At 57.3% G+C, this 21,477-nt stretch overlaps 1 protein-coding gene across 1 annotated transcript in view; it reads left to right on the top strand.

Moving 5' to 3' along the window:
• The first annotated feature begins 1,086 nt into the window (after positions 1 to 1,086).
• Positions 1,087 to 21,477, top strand: part of ADCY5 (adenylate cyclase 5) — a 147,413-nt gene continuing 127,022 nt past the window's right edge. The window contains exon 1 of the mRNA XM_028504568.2: positions 1,087 to 2,957. Coding sequence (XP_028360369.1) covers positions 1,827 to 2,957 — 1,131 coding nt within the window. The 5' untranslated portion in view covers positions 1,087 to 1,826. The remainder of the gene's footprint in view (positions 2,958 to 21,477) is intronic.

The raw sequence follows: 21,477 nt of genomic DNA, 5'->3' as shown, positions 1-21,477 counted from the left end.
GGAGGCTGTGGTCTCCGGCTCCCTGCGGCGGTCACTGCCTGGAGGGGGCCCCCCCCGCCCTGTGCGCCCTCCTTTAGTAAGGCCACCAGGCCAGAGGATCGCCCAATAAGAGCGCCGGACTCAAGTCTGACAGCTAAGGAAGTGGCCAATCGAGCCGGGCCAGGGAAGGGGGGTGCAGTGTTGGGGCTGAAGTTGGTTTGAAAGGGGGGGCGATTAAAGGGGGATACAAAAGAGGGGAGATAGAACTGGGGGTACAAAAAACCCAAGCGGCGGGGTTGGGGGCGGGGAGGAAAGGACCGAACACCGCCCAGGTCTGGCCAAGAACCACGGGTTGGACGCGGCTCCAGGACCCAGGAAGGGAGGGGGCGCGACGAAAAATTTAGGTGAGGTAGAGGATATGGGCCCCCTGCAGCCCCCGGAGCCCTGCCCGAAGATGCCCGCGGGACGCCCTGGCGGGGGCAGCGGCAGGACCAGGGGCGGAGGCCACCCCAAGTCGCTGTGAGCCGAGTCCGGAGCCGCGCGGGGGGCGGGGAGGCGGCGGGAGGAGGGGATGCGGAGGGCGCTCCCGCGGCGGCGGCGGCGGCGGCGGCGGCGGCGGCGGCGGCGGCAAGCAGGCGAGCAGGGAGGAGCGGCGCAAGCGGCCGGAGCGGCTCAGGGCCCGAGGCGTGCATGGCGCGCCCTGCGCCAGGCTCCCGCGGGCGCCCCCGGAGCGCAGCGGCTCCTGGGCGGGCCGCTGCCGGCCGGTTGCCTCTGAGTCCCGGCCCTCGATCTCCGGATGCCGTGCTCCCGGGCAGAAACCCGCCTGCGTTGGGGCAGGACAGCGGCGACGCTGCGCCGGATTCCGCCCTCCACCTAGTCCTTCTGCACCCGGCCGCGGTGGGCCGCAGCCGGCTGTGAAGAACCTGGAGCTTTCGGAGTCGGCGCGACAGTCCTCCTGGGCCGGCGAGTCCCGGCCAGCCTCGCTCCGTTTTGGGAGAAGAGGGAGATGAGAAGGGAAGGGCCGCGCCGCAGGAGCCAGTCCTCGCCTCCGCCCCCTGCGCGGACGCCCTGAAGGCTCGGCTTGGCTTTGGTTGGGGCACGCTCCCACTCTCGCGGCGGGAGGTGGGGGATGCGGACGACGCCCCCCCTCCCCCCCGGGCTCCAGGACCCTCCCCCCCGGGCTCCGGAGCTGTTGCTCCGCCTGCCGCCCCCTCCCCCGTCCTCTCCACCCTCCATCCCACCTCCCCACCCCTCGTAAGAAAATAATGCTGGCGGGCGCTCGCACCTCCCAGTCGCTCCCAGTCCGCTGCAAGGAAAGGGCATCCGCTAGGTATTCACGCCGGGACCCTTGCCTAGCCGCTCCAGCCACTGCCGAGCCGCTTGTGCCGCTGGGCTCTGCCGAGGTATAATCTGCTAGCACCGCGTCCGGGCATTGGCAGTCCCGGGGAGGCGCCGCCTGCAAGGACATCTCTCCGTCCCGTCTCGTCCGCAACTCTGGTCCTTGTCGAGCTCGACGCGAGCCAGGAGTCCGGACGTCCCTCTGCGCTCGGCGCAGCTGCTCGACCAGTCTCTTGTTGCCACAGCTGGAAGCCAATTCCATCTCGGACCTGGGACTCCTGACGCGGACTCTCACTCACTTCTCACCTCGGGGCTGTACCTACCTCCTACCTCGCCCTCCCTCTCTCAGGACGGGGGTGCCAAGATGCCCCGCTGCTGCGCAGGGCCCCGGGCCGCCACCGACGTGTGACCCCAGCCTGGTCCCCCTGCTCGGCCGTCCGCCCTCCCCTTGGAGACCCCCGGCCCGGCCACCGGGGGAGGAGGAAGAAGACGACGAGGCCGAGAGGGGGATGTCCGATTCCAAAAGCGTGAGCCCCCTGGGCTACGCGGCGCAGACAGCCGCGGCGCCGGCGTCACGGGGAAGCTCGGAACACCGTTCGGCGTGGGGAGCGGCCGATTCCCGCGCCAATGGGTACCCCCACGCCCCTGGGGGTTCGGCCCGCGGCTCCACGAAGAAACCTGGGGGGGCAGTGACCCCGCAGCAGCAGCAGCAGCGCCTGGCCAGCCGCTGGCGCAGCGACGACGACGACGATCCTCCGCTGAGTGGCGACGATCCCCTAGCCGGGGGCTTCGGCTTCAGCTTCCGATCCAAGTCTGCCTGGCAGGAGCGCGGCGGCGACGACTGTGGCCGGGGCAGTCGCAGGCAGCGGCGGGGCGCGGCCGGCGGGGGCAGCACCCGGGCGCCCCCTGCGGGCGGCGGCGGCGGCTCGGAGGCCTCAGCAGCGGCGGCCGGCGGGACTGAGGTGCGCCCCCGCTCGGTGGAGCTGGGCCTGGAGGAGCGGCGAGGCAAGGGCCGCGCGGCCGACGAGCTGGAGGCCGGCGCCATCGAGGGCGACGAGGCGTCCGGAGATGGCGGCAGCTCGGCGGGCTCGGGCGCGGGCCCCGGCGCGGTGCTGTCGCTGGGCGCCTGCTGCCTGGCGCTGCTGCAGATTTTCCGCTCTAAGAAGTTCCCGTCGGACAAGCTTGAGCGGTTGTACCAGCGCTACTTCTTCCGTCTGAACCAGAGCAGCCTCACCATGCTGATGGCTGTGCTGGTGCTCGTGTGCCTCGTCATGCTGGCCTTCCACGCGGCGCGACCACCGCTCCAGTTGCCCTACCTGGCCGTGCTGGCGGCCGCCGTGGGCGTGATCCTCGTTATGGCGGTGCTCTGCAACCGTGCCGCCTTCCACCAGGACCACATGGGCCTGGCCTGCTATGCGCTCATTGCGGTGGTGCTGGCAGTCCAGGTAGTGGGCCTGCTGCTGCCTCAGCCGCGCAGCGCCTCGGAGGGTATCTGGTGGACGGTGTTCTTCATCTATACCATCTACACGCTGCTGCCAGTGCGCATGCGGGCTGCGGTACTCAGCGGGGTGCTCCTGTCTGCCCTCCACTTGGCGATAGCCCTGCGCACCAACGCCCAGGACCAGTTCCTACTCAAGCAGGTAGGGGCCCACCTAGCCACAGGGACTGGACTGAGGGGCCTGCAAGGTTACAGACAGACATCTACCCTCCTCTTTTTAAAGTGGTGAAAAGGGCAGAGAGACATGGCTGTGTCATCTGTGTGGTGTCTTTCAGCCTCTAAACCCGCTCTCAGCCCCAGCATTTTCACTGAAGGGGTGCCTTCATATTACATGTAGTGTTCCTGGCCCCGTAGAAGACATGCACTAAACCATCGTCTTTATTGTAGCGCTAAGAATGAGAAAGGATGTGGAGAGTTCCCTTCTCTTCCTGTGCTCCTGTCCTTGTATACGTGTAAAGGCCCCTGACAAAAGTAGCCGGACCCTGTAGCAGATTCTCCCTCCCTAGAGCCGCTGCTGCTGTGCTAAGGGAGTTCTGGATGATGGGCTGAGGAGAGGAGATCCCGGGCACCCTGGGCACAATCTTAAGGAAGAGAAACGATAACCCTTCCTGCTGTTTGTGGCTGGGACTGACAGCTTACAAAAGTGTCCCAAGCTAAAAAAGCTGCCACCAACAAAGGTAGGAAGGAGCCTCTGAGAGGTGTGTGATGGCAGTCCCCTCCTTGCCTAAGCAGAAAGCTGTTGGACATCGTGACTCCTTCCTGTTGGTGCTCCTGGTTCTAGCTTGTGGTGGGAGCTTTTTATCCCTGCTGGGACTGGTGGGGCAATCCTAGAATGGTGGGCTTAGGAGGAGGTAAAACTTTGTTAACAGGTGACTCCACTGAAGGGCTTTGGGAGAGGGGTGTACTTGCCATCCTCACCTCAGGGTGAGACCAGCCACTCTGACATGCACACCTCCCTTTGGCAGTCCCCTTTGTCTGGGGCTCCGTGGACCTCCTCCATCGACCCCTGCTGAGCCCACTGGTTTGCATGTAGCTCAGCTGGGAGAGAATCAAGTGGGCCCTTGTTGTAGGGTGGTCTTTTGACCATGGACCCCACTGCAGCCCTCTGAGTGAGTTTGCCTCTGTAGAACTTCTTAACTACATTCCATTGTCCTTGCTATCCTGCTCCCCACCTCTAATGCCTTTCTCAGGCTATGATCCTGTCGAAGATGACCTCTTTCTGGAGGGGCTCTCTTGTGCCCCCAACTCTCACCTCGGGAATAGCACCAGTATGCACTTCGGGGTGCTGGGCTCTAGCTGCACCTCCAAAGTGCTCTGTGACTGGGAAGGAGGGGACCTGCAACCTGTTTGGGCCCCGGGTTCCTTTTTTAGAAAGGAGAGGATTGTGTGAGCCCCTTATAGTTCCACCCTCCTCTGTCTGCCTGCCTCAGGCCTCACCTCCTGCAGGTAGCCCTCTTCCTTTCCAGTCATACTGGCCTCTTCCTCTTCTGCTTGGTAACTATGGAGTTGGAGCCACAGACTGGAGCACTTACTGTTCTCCAGGATCCATTGGTTTTGCTCCCCGTCCAACGTAAGCCTGGTGGACTGAGGAATGCTGAGTTATATGCGTTGTTTTTCTCCTCTATCCTCCCTTGCCTAGCACAATGAAGGGTACATAGGGATTTAATAACTGTTATCAATTTGGCTGGATTTCAAAGAATGGAGTAGGTGGGGTGGTTAGTGCTAAGTTGAAGTTTTTCAGATCTGGGATCAGAAGAAAAACTTTAGAGATCAGTTTTGAACTTAGGAGAAACCAATGGAGAGGTGATGGTTAAAAAAAAAGTTAACTATTATTGTTAGTGCTTTAAAGGCTTCAACTGTTTTGACCCGAGGACCCACACTGTCACATGGGTGCTGTATCTTGGGGGTTGTTCCTAGCTTGGGTGGGTGTTGCTTTTCTGCAGGGGAAGGGCATGTCATCCACACAGAGCAGGATGGATTTCCAGGGGCGTTCAGGGTATTTGCTAAACCGGACCTGGGGTGCAGGGTCTGATCACAGCTGTAGCAATCCTGCGAGTACGATTTCGATAGGGTGGAGTCGGGTCCCAGGGAAGCGGTGCTGAACCCGGGCTGCGCGGCTCCATCTTAGTGTGAAAATGCCGTTGCAGCACCAGTGTCTGTCCGACTTTTCCCTTCTGGCTCCTCAGGCTGGTTCTTCTCCTCTCCCCACCTCTGCCAGTCCCCGCACCCAGCTGCTTCTGTCCACTGTGGTCTTCAGACCTTCACCTGGGCGTAGACTTTTGGGTGGTTTCACATGTCACTTCTCGAGACCTCCCCCCCTCCCCTGAGTACAGCAGAGCTTGTCAGGAATGGTCTACTGCACGGGAATGCAGACAGTGTTCCTTTTTGGCTTCAGAGAAAACTGTATCTTTTTCTTTGTATTTGATTTACCTTTCTGATTATGTCTGATATAAAATGTGTATATCTTGAGTACACCATGCTGGGGGATGTAAGTGGGACAGTCCAGCATTAACGTCTGCCTTGCATCACCCCGGAGCGGCAGGCACTTGAGGATGGCCCGGGTGAGATGCCTTGTTCTTTCATATTGACGAGGGCACAGGTCTAGGGAGGTGGGGCAGCAGTGCCTGGTTTCTAATGTCAGGGCTCTGGGAAGTCCTACCCACAGTGTCATGGGCACGTAGTAGGCCCTCGGGAAACTATTGGCATTTCTTCCCTTCTCCTCCTGCGAGGCTGGCCCCCTCTGACCTGGGCACTCACTCTTCCCAGCCCCTCTTCTGTTTGGAGCTCTGCCTTGTCCTCCAGTTAGGAGGAGAAACATTTGGTTTCTCACCGGCTGCCTCCTGATGATTTTTACTGAATAAAGGGGGGGAGGAAAGGAGGGGCGGTCCTCTTTGAGGGATGTTTTCCTCTTCCTTTCCGTACATCTCTGGCTCTAGCTCTGGCTCTAGCTCTAGCTCTAGCTCTAGCTCTAGCTCTTCCCCTGGCTTCTCCCTGCCTCTCTCTCTGGTCTTTCTTTCTCACTTCCTTTCTCTCCCCTCCCCCTCCAGTCCCCTGTTGCTCTCTGCCTACCTCTCCTCTCCTCGCTCTGCCAGCATGCTCTGCTTCCCTTCTCTTTTGCTCCATCTGCACCCTCTCAGCCTCTCCTCTGTGCTCGTCTCACTGTCAGCTCCTCGGTGGGGTACAGTAGGAGCATCACACGGTTGTTTTTTTCCTCCTGCTTAGCGTGTTACAAGTCCCTCTGCTACACCCATACCATAAATAACACTGGAGCATCTGCCAAACACATTCCTCACTTGTGTTAATAGGCTGCGATGATGCTGGAGCCTGTTGCCATGGCGACCTCATTTTTGTTTGACTGTATCCCACTCTGCTACATAAAACCACTGCATGCACTCACAAGCAAGCACGGTCACACAACTATTACATATGCTTAGCTATTAAAGATTATTTTGGAGAAAAAAATCTTTGGGCCTTGTGAGGGTAGGTGGTCATTTGGCCAAGGAGACGAGCATTTTCTGCTGTCCAGTGTTACTTTAGGAGGTGGTAATGGATGGAAGAGCTCTTGGAAAAGTAGAGAGTTCTGTTCAGTGTGGGGTGCTATTGTTCTGCAGCCCCTTTAAACCTGCCTGATGCGGTTTATGAGGAGAAGGTTCTGACCCTGTGTGGGTCCCGTGAGCTTGGGAGAGTGATTAGAGGTCATCTCTGCCGTGTGGGATGGCCTACCCTCCACCCAGCCTGTCTGCCGCCCCTTCCACTCTCCCCCCGGCCCTTTTGGAGAAACTCAGTGGATTTCTGCGTTTCATCCTTGTGCCTGCCTGAACCCACAGCTGTCACCAGTCGTTCCAGATACCAGACAGGCGCAGACACTGTGTGGGTGATGTTCTGTGACTGTGAGCACGTGTGAGTGTCTGTAGCGAGGAGGCTGGGGATGGATGGGGGTGGGGACCCACTGCCATGGCTGCCAAGGGGTGGGCACGTGTGTGCACGCTGTGTGCACGTGTGTGTCCACTGCGTGGGTGGCTCCGGTGTGTGTGTGCATGCGTGTGTGTGTGTGTGTGTGTCTGCCTGCCTGCTCTGTGGGCTGGCCTAGGTAGTGGAGCTAGGCCCAGGGAAGCCTTTGTGTTGACTTTGAAAGGACATCATTGCAGCTCTGTCCTGTTTATTCTTGGCTAGTGGCTGGCTTCCTGTGATCATTTGCCTTTCTGACACTGGGCCTTGATCGCCCTTCTGACCTTGACCTCTGGCTTCTTAGGGAAGTACCTTGGATGCACACACCCTCCTTTCCCTAATGAGGCTTGGGGGCTAGACCTGCGTGGTTAGCTCCCCTGACCTTGTGGAGTCCCGCCCTTTCCTTTCATGAACCTTTTCCGTTACGCCCCCGCTCAGCTGCCCAGGGAGCCCCACTGAAGAGCTGCCTCCTTGCTCTGGAACTTGGCACGGAGGCCTGTTTGGTGGGTCACTGTGGCTTCCCACGTGTGCTGCTGGCAGCCACTGCCTCCCTGACCGCCTGGGTGGTGTGTAGGAGGACACACTTCCACCACAACCGCTGGGAACTAGGAATTGCCCGCACCAATTACTTCCCCCAACACCTGCACTTCTCTGCCATCTGCACGGGAGAAACCTGGCCTTTGTGGACCCCGGCAGCACGGTGGGCTGGGGGGGGCGCTGGCGCTGTTTGAGGCTGAGGAGGGTCTGCATGTCTTGGCTCAAGGCTAGTTGTATTTGCCAGTTATTTTTGCTAATTGTTTTCTATTATATTGTCCCCTCTATGGGTGGGAAAGGGGTGCTTGGAGGGGAGCAGAAGCTTCTGGCGCTGGGGGTTGAGTAGAGCTCATTTTCTAGATCCCCAGCATGCGTGCCCTGTTCCTGTGGGGAGGACTTGGGGAATGGCAGAGGCCCAGTGAGGAGCAGAACGATCAGCTGCTGTGTTTGCGGGAATGTTCACTGTTAATAATTCAGTTAAGTTTGGATCTGCAGCGAGACCACGAGGTCTGTGTTCTGTGAACGCCGAGCAGTGTGCTCGTGTTCCTGTGTGCAGAGGACACCGACGATGGCTTACCCCCATCACGGAAACTGCCTAGCCTCACAGAAGAGCTTTAAAAATCAGCTTTGCAGGCCTGGTCAGCGGCTTTCCTGTGCAGAGGGCCAGCAGGGGGGTCACTGTTGGGGGTGCACTGCAGCAGAAGCAGGGTGTGAGTGGAGCGGGAGATGGGTGGGTGTTGGGGTGGAGGGGCACCCCGCATGGAAGCCTCCTCTCTGTGACTATATGGACCAGCCTCTTGTGGGGCAGCAGCCGGTCCATGGCCGCCCGCTCGCACCTCAGGGAGCTGTACTATCTATCTCCTGATGGGTCCGGATCATGGCCGTTTACTTCCCAGGAGCAGGGGCAGGAGCCCGTGTTGGGATTGGAAACAGTTTGCTCCAGGAGCTCCGATATGGGCCCATCGATCCTCTGGGTACAGTTACGTAAGTTATGTTGTAGCACAGGGGTTCCCCAACCCCCGTGCCGTTGACCGATTGGTCCGTGGCCTATTAGGAACCAGGCTTCGAGGGAGGCTAGCCTGAGCTCCGCCTCCTGCCCCCCATCCCCCCTCTCATGGAAAAACCAGTCCCTGGGGCCAAAAAGCTCGAGATGCTGTTTTAGCATATCCTTCTTTCATCTCTGCTTATCAGACGGTCCGGTCACTAGCTAATGGAGGGCCGGATCAGTGTTCATTTTCTTGCCCAAATACAAAACTTCATGAAAGCAATCGGAAAGCCCCACTCCCCCACTTTTCGCAAGGCAACGTCCAAACACAGGGCAGGGCAGATTTCTCTCTACCACAGTGTGAACCAAGTAGAGTCACGGGGCCGTGAGCTGAATGCGCATCTGCATTTGGGGCCGGTTGCTGGTGAAGACTAATGGGATCTTGGTCAGGTCTATGGTCACATCTAGTTCTCTGGAGGATTGCATCCCCTCTGAAATACCATGTTTGATGCAGGAACTCAGAGGAGGGTGACTAATTTGGCAAGGGGACTGGAAACCTTGACTGCTGAGAGAACATTTGCTAAGAAGGGGGATAATTAGCTGGGAGGAGAGCGGACTGGAGCCAGGTAAGAACACCTGAAGAGACAGATGTTGTTGTTGGGGTCCTCGTTGTCAGGTGTTAGGAGAGGGATCAAATATATTTTGGTTGTCCCCACGCTCAGGGTTGGGGTAACAAGTGGACATAGTTGGCAGGTTTCAGCTCCAGGTAGTAGATACCTTTGCAGATTCTGCAGTTGCAGCCGTCCAACCAGATGCCCCCCGGGGCGTGAGTGGAACTGGTCGCGTGGAGACTGGATGCCTGTCTGCCACTCTTGTTGCTGAGGATATGGAAGACTGTGCTTCCAAAGGGCTGGGGCGGGGCCAGGAATGGATGTATTTTTTAGAGAGCTTGGACCTAGTTTTCAGAGCTCCCCATGTGGTCCTGATGACCGCCTCTTAAGTTCAGGATCACGGGGGCTCCGGCAGCACCCAACCCTAGCCTCCTGTGGTTATCTTGCGACAGCCTGACTAGCTCCGGAAGTCCACTGAAGGGTGCTGTCATGCCCATCTCAGCATCTGTTCAAGGAAGCAAAGTCACTGTAGCCTCAACAGGAGACGTACAGGTGGGGCTGCGAGTGTGCACGGAGGCAAGGATTCAGATCCAGAGGCAACTGGTTATGATGGAGCAGGCTGAGAAGGATGCTTCAGACCTGGACTCACTCTCCTCTCGTTCCTCCTCCCACCCACTCATGCCCCGCTTCCTGTGTGAGGCAAGGCAATCTGTGGCTCACTGGTGGTGGTAGTGATGGGGGTTCAGCAGAAAGATGGACCTCAGTTTGAGCCCTGGTTCATTCATTTGTCTGGTAATCGAGTATGAAAAACATGGAGGATATCCAGGTCTGGAATGAATGGCCCAGAATGAGGAGACGGAGGTTGGGGGAGGAGGAGGGAGGCCAGAGGTAGGGACTTAGGAGATGGTCTGAAGGAGGCAGAGTGGGAAGGAAAGGAAGGGGAGAGTGGAGCTGTGAGTGTGGGGAGGGGGAGGACCTTGGAAGTGGGGGCAGGGTGCTGTCTGGGAACAATGAGATATAGTCACAAGAAAAAGGGGGGTAGACAAACAAACACTGGGAGACAGTAGTGGCTTTATTCTTTAGGCCAAACTCATGTGTCAGTGTGAAATCCCACCCTCCCGCCCCCACTACCGCTTTCTCTGGGAGGGTTGTGAGCTGTGACTTCTGGGCTTCAGGCTTCCTGACCTCACCCTTAGGTGGTCCTCTCTTCCCTCCCTTTAGGAGCCCCCTGGGCTTTTATCACACAGCTCACTGAAGTCATTAGCTTTTGGAAGGGATCCTAAGGGACCTACTGCCAGCCTCAGTGCCCTGGTACATAGTAGGTGCTCAGTGAGGGTTTGTTTGTTTGAATGAATGGAGTGTGAATGGGTGGTAGGGTGGGTGGACAGCTGCGCACAGACTCTCGGCTGTGCGGAAGTGCTAGACAACACCTCCACAGAAGGAAGCGACGTAGCTCCGCCTGGAAGCCTATTTTGGTGGATTGTGATCCTAGACTCCGAGCAGGGCTTCCCAAGTCCCTCCTGCTGCCATTTAGAAATGTGCCTTCCTGGAAAGAGAGAGCTGTCGCCTGGCACTGCTGGTACTGTATCACTTCACAGATCTGAAAACCATTATTAAGTCATTCTTTCTCCTTCTCTCCATTCATTCAGACAACAACCATTTATTAGGTGCCTACTGTGTACCAGGCACTGTGCTAGGCCATGAGAGTCCCAAGATGATTCCAGTTGCACCCCCGCTCCCAGAACCCCTTTCGCCCAGACTCCCCCACTAAGTGAGCTTTGGAGGGACATTAGTAGGTGTCCCACATACATTTGTTCAGTTTTGTGTTAAATAAGTTTAGGAAATACTTGGTTAAACAGAATTCTTTACTATAGGACTTTGAAGATTTTATTAGGGTGTTAATAGGTACTAAAATTTTCCAAGTGCATACCAAACATATTCCACTGGAGAACCAATTGTTCAAAGAACATAACAGGGGCATCCGTGTTTGTCCAGACTCGCTTTGGACAGTGCTGCAGGGGCTGGGAGGAGCCTCAGAGCTTCTCAGGCCCAGTCCCCACCCCCGCTCCCCAGGCAGAGCAAGGCAGAGTGATTTAGACATGGGTGTTTGGGGGCTTTCTTTCCTCAGGAAGGAGATTGTCCAGCTTGCCGTGGCGGGCCGCCTGTTTTAAAGTCTCATTCCCCGTCTGGGTCCAGAATCCTTTATAAAATAAAATGACGGGGCTGGAAAGGACCAGGGAGATGCCTCCTTTATGTAGTTTCAGTTTCTCTTAGGGGTTTATATTGCATCTTCACTGCAAGCCTGGCACTGGGCTTATCCCTTACGTACATAACCTTATTTAATCTTAATATCAACCCTATGAGAGAGACATTTTTATCCCTACTTCAGGGCTGCAGAAACTGGAATAAGAGCAGGTAAATACCTTCCGCAAGGTCACACAGCTAGTGAGCATAGCAGATGGTGCAGGGACTGCCCATATTCCCTGAACATGTGCCTTTCCACTCTCGCCAGCCGGACTTCCAGCTGCCAGCACCTGAGGGCTTTCTCTGGCCCCAGCCCCTTTGTCTGCTCTTGGGCCAGGTCAGAAGGGACGGGGAGTTACCACGCCCAGAGCAGCTCTCAACCAATGACTGTTGTGTGCTGGCAGATACGCTCCCCAGCTCCCTTGCCCCTGGGGGTGGAGGGCGTGTTACTCTGGGACATGTGTTTCGCATTGGTTCCCAGTCCTGCTGAAGGATTCAGCTCTGGTTGCCCGCAGGGGTAAACAGGCTTGAAAACTTTTTGTGTGGCTTTCTTCCCTTCCTTTTCTTACTTCTCTACCCCCCTTCTAATGTGTCCTGGGCTCACCTCCCAGATAAACCACTTGTTCTCAAGTCCTTATCTCAGGGTCTGTTTGTAGGGAAATGCACATTAAGAGTGGAGAAGGCAGGACTCTAACCCAGGTTTGACTTGAACCCCGGGGTCGGGGAGAGGCCGCCTGCTGGAGCACAGAGGCGGCAGGTGTGGAGCTCTCTGGCGGACTCAGAACCCGAGTCCTGCCTCGGCCCCTCACTCCCGTTCGTAAGCATATCTTTGCCCCTGGTGGAGTGGTTGCTGGACTGGCAGAATGATGTGAAATGTTAAAAACTACAAATATTCATAGATTTTTGGAATTTCTGCTTCTTAAAAATGTGTGGCTTTCTATCCCCTACGTAGTGGCTCAAATATCAGCCAAAGACTCAAGTACTTTTACACCGATGAGCGTTTTGTGGCAGACGAAGGGCTGTAGCACAAGTGATCTCGTTTGCCTCTCTGGACGGCTCCAGGAGGTGACGGGGGAAGAGGGAGCAGACACTGGCTTTGGGGCCCAGCGGGGCGTCCTGGTTACATGGTCCTGGTGGAGTTGCCTTACCCTTTCTCAGTCAGCTCCCTCTCTGTAACTGGCAATAATAGAGTCCTGACTGGCAGGATCTGTTGTCGGGTGGTCCAGACAGGTTAATGCATGCAAGGGCACTCACGATTACAGACCTGTGTTTTGGAGAGGAGAAGATAGGGGTTCAGAGAGGTTGAGTGACCTCATTTAGGTCACGCAGCTAGCTCGTTAGCTTAGGAGCAGCTACACAAATCCAGGTCTCTGAGTTTTCACAGTGGGCCCAGCCCTGGGCCTGACCAGCGGTGCCTACAGAAACTGTAGAAGGCACAGCTGCTCTCCAGAAGTTGTCTCGGTTTGGTTTTGGAATGCATAGTTTTTCATCTGTGATGGCCTCTCTTCCCTCATGGTGTCTGGCTCAGATGGGCATTAAATGATTTGTCATTTCCTGAGCCTGCAGTGATGCTGTGAGGGAAGGCAGCGCTGAAGTGTTCAGGGGACACCTGGGAGCAGATGTTTACCTACGAAGAGCCCCTGAGTGGTTTCACAGATGAGGCCCAGAAGAGGGGTCAGAAGTGACAGCAGGACAGCTTAGCTCTGGCGGTGAGACGGCCTTACATCTAGTCACGGTGGCATAAGTGGCGCAGGGGAGGGGTGGGAGGAGGCTCCCGGGGATACATAGGATCACTTTCGGGTGCACCCTGGAGGTCAGATGCAGTCCTTCTGCCGACAGAGTCCCGTAGATGGGCAGCGTAGTGCTTGCTAGCGTGTTTCTAGGATGCGTTGTAAACCCAGCTTCCCAGAGCCATCAACGCCCTGAAAAGCACCCCAGGTGTACTTTACTCTGCTTCACACGCACTTCTGTCCCTCTCACTCTTCAAGAGAAAACTAAAGGAAAATGAAACTTCTGCCCAAGGGCCATTCTATTGCTAAGGGGATTTTCGAGGCTTTATTTTTACATTCTCTTTTGGGGATGGGAAGGCTATTTATTTGTTCACTTAACATGCCCAAGTCCCAGTCTTCCTCTGGCCAAGTCCCTCTTCCTGAGGGATCCACCGTCCCCCTGGCTGGCTCGCTGGCAGCGGTCCCAGCTGGAAAGTGCTTCAGCCCTGACTTCTCCACTGAGGAGGCTGCCCAGGGCGAGGGGCCAGAGCTGCACGCCCAGAGGGCAAGGTAGGCTTGGGCCCCCCCACGGGCATGGCCTTTGCAACATCTGGTGCTGTGCATCTAAATTAGAAACATCCTCTTCTTTTTCTCTGTAACACTTACTTTGGCTTGTCATTTTATCTTGGTGGATGATTTTATCTATCAGTCTTTCTATTCAACTGCCAGCCCTCTGAGAGCCGAGACCTTGTCTGTTTTAATACTCAGATATTTACCACGTGTCATTGACCTTCTGACCCTTACTCTCGAGCTCTGTGGGAAGAAGGCAGGCAGTTCTCATCCTCAGGTTCACAGGGAGTCCTGACTCTTGGCAGGGAGGGGTCCCTGATGGTGCTCCCTTCCTGGACAGGGCAAGCTTGTCCGCGTGGGCGGGGGGCTGTGTGCCTGCGGTCCCGGTCTGAGAAAACACCAGCTTTCACTTTCATTCTCCTCCTCCTTTCTATCACCCACGGATCTGTCAGGTGACGTCAGGAAGGACCGAGTGCACCCCTTGGCCTCTCCCTCCCGTCCTTGGTCTCTCCCCTCCTCATCTTTCCTCTTTTCCTGCTCCCTGAGCCCTCCCCACCCCCTCTTCCCAGCTGTCGAAGGTGGGGGAAACCTTAGAGACTCACCAGGAGGCAAGTTCAACTTTAAGGACAATAACATGAGCATGGATACTGCACACATCCCAAAAGTGTTCTTCACTCTTTCCCAAGCACCGCCATGAAATAGCAATTCTTGCAGGTGTCCCGAACGTCCTTACCGTTGACTGAGACACGTGACTGCGTGTGTGTCAGCCTCAGGTTCCCACCGCAAATGCCCACGGCTGGCATTTAACTTTCTGGGTGGTTAGCATCACGTAACCCAACAGCCAGCTGAAGGTGTGGGCCGTGAGGGCATGTGTAGGAGTTTTTACGTAACCCAGCACCAGGCTCACCTGGAGCGGCCCGGGCGCCAGCACTGTGCAGTGCTCCTGGGGATGCTCATGTGCACCAGAGTTGAGAACTCCTGCCCTGAGCCTCCCTCCATCAGCAGAAGGATCATGTGGGTGACGCTGAGCCTGATTTATGGCGATATTGAAAGGCGAGTTGTTTATAGTGAAAGGGTTTATTGTGATTCAGTAAAGAGTGACAACCTCTAAAAATTATTGCAGGCATGTAATGGGGGAGAAGATTTGGACGGTGGTTGGTGTATAAAATCTTGTCAGGCAAGGCTGTGGTTCAGTATATTTATGTTGCTCTTATCACCAGCAATTAGCCCCAAACATAGCTCGATAAGCGGCCCAGTGCCGAGCTATAATAACTGCAAGAATATTTTAGAAAATGACTGCTACGCCATGCGCTCCACTGAGCTATCTCAGCAGAGCAGCAAATCTCAAGGTATTTCTGACTCTCTGTCAGCGACAAACAGACGTCTGTTGATCGGAGTTAACTCTTCCCGCTCTTTTTTTATGTGGTGTTTCACTTTTGACTGGCGAGCACTTGTACAGGCAGCTGTGGCCTTCCCACCTCCAGCAGTGTTCGTCAGTCTGCGTGTCTCTCTGACTAGAGTGTAAACTAGAACAATGTAGTAGGTGCTCATTAAAATTTGTTGGATAGGTGAATAAATTTGCTCAAAGTTACACAGCAGGTGGACAGCAATATTAGTCCAGTTATTACCACTATTACTTTTTCTGTGACTCTTAGGGTCGTGAAATACAAGCAAGAAACGATACATGCATTTATCGTCGTCGTCGGCATGTGTGGCGAAGACTGAGGCGATGTTGGGCGTGGGGGACGGAGAGGTGTGACTTGTACCCGGAAAGGGTATCTCTCCTGTCCACTTGGAGGTTACTTTTCTAGCATCAGGGCAAGAAACACCAGGATCCTCTGCAGTCGTCCCGCTCTGGGAGGACCGTGAGAGCGCGTGAGACTGGGGTCCACGTGAGGAGAGAAAATTGAGAAATACCAGATGCGCGGGGCTGAGGCCTGGGAAGCATCGCTGTCCAGGACAGGGAGACGTCCTTGGGTCAGATCCAGCCCCGAGTGGCCACATGTGGATTATGATGCGGTCTTTTTTGGAAAGGGGTTATCTGGGGAGAGTTAATTTTGGATTCCTGCTTTACATTTATTTTTAAAGTGGAATATTTCTTCATCATTGGTGACAATGGCCCAGAAAAGCCATTTTAGTCACCACTTGACATCTTCCCCGCGTGGGGTGTTGCTGCCCCTGCTTTTCCCGCCTGACGTCCGTCAGTGGGGCTGACTTAAAGACTTAAAGGTCTGAGGCCTTGGGGTGGTTCCATTGGCAGACAGTTTGTGGGTGACTCCTGCCGGGTCTGCACTGGTGCCCTCCTCCGTGGGGCTGGTGGGGCAGCCCCCCGGGCGGCTCTCCACTTCTCCTCAGAGGAAGTGGTGGTATCCAGGTGAGGTCTTTCTTGGCCTTGTCCGCGTCTGTGAGATTCGTTCCAGTCTGGCTCACCCGCAGTCTTTCTGTTCTTTGCTTTTGCTCCGAATCTTCTGGAAGTAACAAAAGTATCACCTGAACCTTGGATTTAAAGAACAGACTGGCTTCTCTTAAGGGAATGGGAAGGTGCAGAAGGCGGCATCCCACGCCCCCGAGGGCCCTCCATGCTGCCACAGGAAGGGTCTGCAGCGGGAAGGGCATCTTGTGGGCAGACGCTGGCGCTTCTGCGCGGCAAGGAGGTGGAAGGAGGGAAGAGGCCCTGGAAGAGGGTGTGAAGGGAGGTGCCAGCTGGCACGCTTCCTTGAGAGTTGGGGGAAGGGCCGAGGCTGCCCTGGAGTGCTGTGTGGGGCATTTACTCGCTGCAGGTCGAGCTGCCGACTCTGAGACTCCCATGGTGTCCACGCCCCAAGCTGTGATTAGTATAATAGGGACAGCTCTGGCCTGAGGGGGTGGGGCATCGGCTGGGGCAGGTGGGCAGGGGGACGTGGGTGCAGTTGGGTGCCCGTGGTGGTGACGAGTGCAGAGGCCTAGGGCCCTGGGCCTTCCAGAGCTGAGAAGCCGCCGGCTGGCCGCACAGGTGGAGCGTGCCACCCTGGTGGTGCCCACACTCTCCCACTCGCCGTTGCCCCTGTCCAGCCCCACCCTTCTCTGGAACTGATACTCGGGTGCCTTTCTCTGTTATTGTTAATTAATTCAGAGTTTATGGGAACTCAGACATCTCCAGGCCCCTGGGGTAAAAAGCTTGCAGGAAACTACATGATTGGCAGGTGGGGGTTGGCAGGGCCAGATGCTCTGTGTCCTGAGAGGAGGACAACTCTGTGATCTCCCTCTTCCTCCATCTGGGGCCGGGGAGGGGCTGAGCACAGGCCTCCCCTTGTCCCTGCAGCCCCCTCTGGGTTTGCAGGTGTCCTCACAGGCTGCCCGGCCTGGGGCAGGCTGTCCTGCGGCAACAGCACCTCTGCTTCTCTTCCATGCGCCAGCCTGTCCTCTGCCCTGGTGAGCCCCCAGGGCCTGGCCCGTGGAGAGGACAGAGGCAGCCTCGTCCCTCCTTGTGGGGAATGTTAGTCAGATGGAAACCTGCCCCTCTGAGGCGGCCAGCCTACAGACAGGACGGTAGTGCCAGTTTCTGCCGCTGGTCTCGCACAGTGCTGATCACTTACTAACTTGTTTGGCTGCCATCATCTCCCATTGGGTAGGTGTTGCTTTTACTTATTTGTTTGGAGAATATTTGGTAGATGAGAAAGCTTAGGTCCAGAGAAGTGGCTTGGATTAGGTTGCACAGGCAGAGAGTGGCCAGCAGCGCCCAGGGGCCCATCGCGGTGTCTGCCTCCCCAGGGTGGGGCTCCTCCTGCTCGCGGCTGTGGCGCTGGGGCCTGTGGTGTTCAATCCCCAGCTCCACGGAGCTCCACGGAGCTCCGGCTGCGTCGGCTTGGCAGGCTCCTTGCCCTTTGGAGCCTGAGTGTTCTCCACAAAGTGGCACGGAGTGAGGATTGCTGCCTCTGGGCACTGTGCTGAATATGATATGTGGTGATGTATGCAAAGCACTCAGCGTCGGGCCTGCCAGGTGACACGCCCTCAGTCCGTGCCCTGTGGTCTGTTGCAGCTGCAAGCAGGTTGTACTTTTACATTCCCACACAGCATAGGAGAGCTTGGCGTTTCCCGAGTGCCTGTGAGTGTTTGGAAGTGGTGAAAGGGTAGAAGGAAATTGCATTACCTTCACAAACAAAGGCTAAGTGGAAGAAGGGCTGTGGCTGGGCCCGAGTGTTCATTCCACCCTAATTCTGGCTGCTGGTTGCCCAGTGGCCAGCCCAGACCGTCCAGGAGTGAGGCTGCCTCCGGCACTGACTGGGACCAGCCTGGAAGCTGGGGCCGGGACTTGCCTGGTGGAGTGTGAACCAGGGAGTGTGCTGAGTCCCATCCCCCTAAATTTGGGGGAGGCTGCAATGAGGTCAGGCCTGTGCCAGCATTTCCTCGGAGGACTGGTCTAGGGAGGCTGGTTTTGAAAGGTTTTGAAAGGGCCACAACTAATGGGGAAGCAAGGGGGCACACATCTGCTTCCCCCAGATGTGCTTCCTTGGATAACTTCATTCGGACATGCACACCTGCAGCAAAGGACACAGTAAAGTGCCCACGAGCCCCAGAGGCCTCAGTGCTGAGAAGGGCTGGAGCTAGTGCGGCTTGTTGGAGGGGAGGCTTGAAAGGAGTCAGTGAAAGACTTCAGGGACGTGGACGGAGTGAGTGACCATCAGGACACTGAGTCAAACCCTTCGCCCCCAAGTGGGTGTCTGGGTGGGGCAGAGCCTGTGCTCTGGTGGGGGTGGGTGCGAGAGATTACGATGGTGTCCAGAACATTCATTCCCCAGCTGGCTGGACCTTTGGGGCTGGCTGGACACAGGGCTGGCCAGCTGGGTGGACGGTTGGAGGACTGCTGGGAAGGGACCTGCCGGCTTCCTGCCCGTTCATACCCTTGTGTGCCCCAGCCTGGGCCCTGCTCTCCAGGGCTGCTACCCTGACACTGAGCGAGGGCCCTGGGTCCTGGGCTGCTCTCCGGGCACCTGGGGTGGGGTGATGCCAGAGCCAGAAATCACACAGACCTGGACGCTGGCTAACGCAGGCAGTCTCGAAATGGACCTTTTTTTTTATTTTTGGTAGATTAACTTTTGGCATTTCAGGGTGCTGGCCCCATGCCCGGCTGCTCTGGCCTTCTGCCTGTCAGCTCCTTTGAGGCTATTTTTGCTGTTCACTTATTTATTAACTATCGTTGCTCCCCAGGACAGATGGGCACACACACGTACACACCCGCACAGGCACACATGCCTTCCTGCCCTCCGACCTGGAGCCCACTGGAAAAGCCAGCCTGCGCACCACCAGGCTCAGCACAGGGTGCAGAAGGGGGAGGTGACCGAAGGATGGTCTCTCTGGGTGAGGGTGGGGGAAGGGCTGTTGGAGGCAGTGGGAGGCAGTGGGAGGCAGTGACCTCCCCCCGCCCCTGTTCCTCAGAAACAGCCCCTACTCCCAGGGCATCTCTGTTCCTGGTCTCCAGTCCTCAGGCGTGTGCATCCCCGGGAAGAGCTCATGCGAGAGGGTTGTGAGTCCCACCTGGACCGTCCTTCCGGAGAGATCAGCAGGGGGGCTGGGAGAACTCAGGGCCCCCTGCTGGGACACAGGAGAGTGCTTGCTTCTTTCGTGTGTGTGTGTGTGTGTGTGTGTGTGTGTGTGTGTGTGTTTCAGGGAGGGTGGCCCCAAGCCCTGCCTCCTCGCCCGGCTCCACAAAGCCCCCGTCCTCCAGAAAAGGGAAGCTTGGCTTTTGCCTTTGGAGAGTTCCCGGTCTGGCGGGGACAACCCTGGGCTTGTGAGGTAAACAGTCCTCCGTCCCACACCTGGAGCACAGGGCGTCAGAAGGAACAGATCTGAACAGCATGCACCTGGCCCTGTCCACCGTTTGATCCCCCCATGGCTGGTTGCTAGCAGCAGAGCAGAGACCCAAGTCCCTCGTGTGCGAAGGGCGCTGAGTGTGGTGCAGGGTGCACAGTGTGGAGGGCGTGGGATAAGCCCCATGCCCCCATGCTTGCTTCCAGTCCCCTGTCTCAGGGCCGGCCCACCTGCCCGGCCGTGTTCCCATCCACAGCCTGGATACCGGGGCTCTCAACGGCTAGCATGGAGCCAAAGGGAGGATGAAATGAACAGCAGGGACCTTCCACCCTGGGCAGCCTGGGGCCTTTCCCTGGGCAGGTGAGACATGGGAATGGTGCCCCTGCCACCGGCAAGGCAGTGAGTGCAGAAGACCAAGAGTTGGAGTGCAGGCTGCACGCGAAGGGTGATGACTAGTCCTGGGTCCCAGGTGGCTCCCTGTTCCCCCCCTCAGCTGGCAAGCCCCACCCTTCCCTCCTTAGGGCACGTGCCTCTGCTTTTCCGATCCCTGAAGGTCCTCTTTGCTCAGGAAGACTGTGCTGCCAGGGCCGGATGCTGCTGCAGAGGGACTGCCTGCTGCTGGGCTCTGCCCTGAGGGGTCTTTCTGCCTTGTGTCTCAGTGCCAGCCCTCCTCGGATTGGTGTCAGGGAGTCCCCCGAGGGCAGGAAGCTTGACCCTTCCATCAGATGGGACGCTGAGAGCCAGGGCCGGGCCTCCCCCCTTCAACTGGGAGCTCCCTACGGCAGGGGCCCAGTCTGTGCCACCAGATTGGGAACTCTCTGAGGGCGGCAGATGCTACATCGGACTGGGAGCTTCCTGGGTGTGGGATAGAGCCCCTTGTCCCCTCCCCTTCCCCCTCTCGGGACCCAGGACCTGGCTGGAGACACAGAGGTGCTCAGCCCTGTCTACCCAGAAAGCCTGGAGAGAAGGTGGGATGCTGCTGCTGTAGCCGGCTTGCTGGAAAAGGAGAAACTCCCCACCTCCCCACGGGAGAGTAGAGCCAAGAAACATCCTCTTGATCAGGAGCTTCCCTGCACTCCCCCTTCTCCCCAGGGGTGGGGTGGGGATGGGCTTTACAGCTGGGGTGGGGGCCTGGCTTCCACAGGCCTGGTAGCCAGTGAAGTACCCATGGTTCGTGCCAAGCTCAGGGGCTCAGGGCACAAGTCAGGGAGGCAGGTGCGGGTGTGGGATGCGTGGGCAGTCAGGGCGGACTGGGCTGGAGACTCAGTGCCCTCTGGAGCCGCTGCCTTGCATGACCCACTGCTGTGCCCAGGGCCACAGCAGCCCTGGTGACTGGCCTGTCCCCTTCCTGAGAGGTGCAGGAATCTTCTCATCAGCGAGGTCAGCCCCGGTGTTTCCCCCTAAGAGAGCCTATTGGGAGGCCCTTGCTGCTCTGTGCATCCTAATCATTCTGGACTCCTGTCCAATTATGCCATATCTGTGTCTGTGTCTTTATCCCTTGCCAGGGAAGGGACCATCTCTTTAATTCATGTGCTCGCCCCTCTGCTGGAACGGCCATAGCCCTTGGGCTTGTGGAGCACCCTGGCTTTTGAGGGCTTCTAAGCGGCCTGAGGAAGGACTTGCTGAAAAGGGGGACAAAGCTGTTGCTTGGGGGCCAGGGGAGGGGGACTTGCAGCCCCCAGTCATGAGCCCGTTGCCTGTGGCCTGCGGTCGTGACTCCATGTGGCTTAATGGCAGGCCCTTGGGCTTTGCAGCCAGGGAGCTCTGAACCTGAAGCCCCACACCACTGCCTGCGTGTGCACAAGTTACGCTGGACGAGTGGCAGCAGCTGTCTGACTCTCAGGGTCCAGTCTGATCACCTGGGGCTGTTGCCAGACCTGCGTGCTAACCTGCGTGAGGCACCCTGACCTTCCCCGCTGCCCGTGGAATCCCACAGACAGGCCGAGAGAAGGAGGGAAATCAACTAACTGTCTCACTCCCTTGGCCACTGTGTCTCCCTTAAGTTTCCCGTGGTCTTGTGTATTTTAGCTCCTGGCTGCTATAACTGCTTTTCTAAATCTAGACTCGGCTTTGGTGCCACTTTGGCCAGAGGAGGGGAGAGAGTGAGGCCGTGTTAGGAGCTGGGCAGAGGACCCTGCGGGGGCCCCTCTCTGCCCAGGAGGGAGCTGGCAGCCCGGTGCCTGCACAGTTTTCTGCCTCCCCGTGAAGACGGCAGTGTTATGAGCTAATGTCTGCGCTGCGCCCGGAGTGGCCGGGGCAGAAACAGGTAGTAAT

Source organism: Phyllostomus discolor, chromosome 2 (genome assembly GCF_004126475.2).
Source record: "Phyllostomus discolor isolate MPI-MPIP mPhyDis1 chromosome 2, mPhyDis1.pri.v3, whole genome shotgun sequence".
Lineage (NCBI taxonomy): Eukaryota > Metazoa > Chordata > Mammalia > Chiroptera > Phyllostomidae > Phyllostomus > Phyllostomus discolor.
This window is presented reverse-complemented; position numbering and strand designations above follow the sequence as displayed.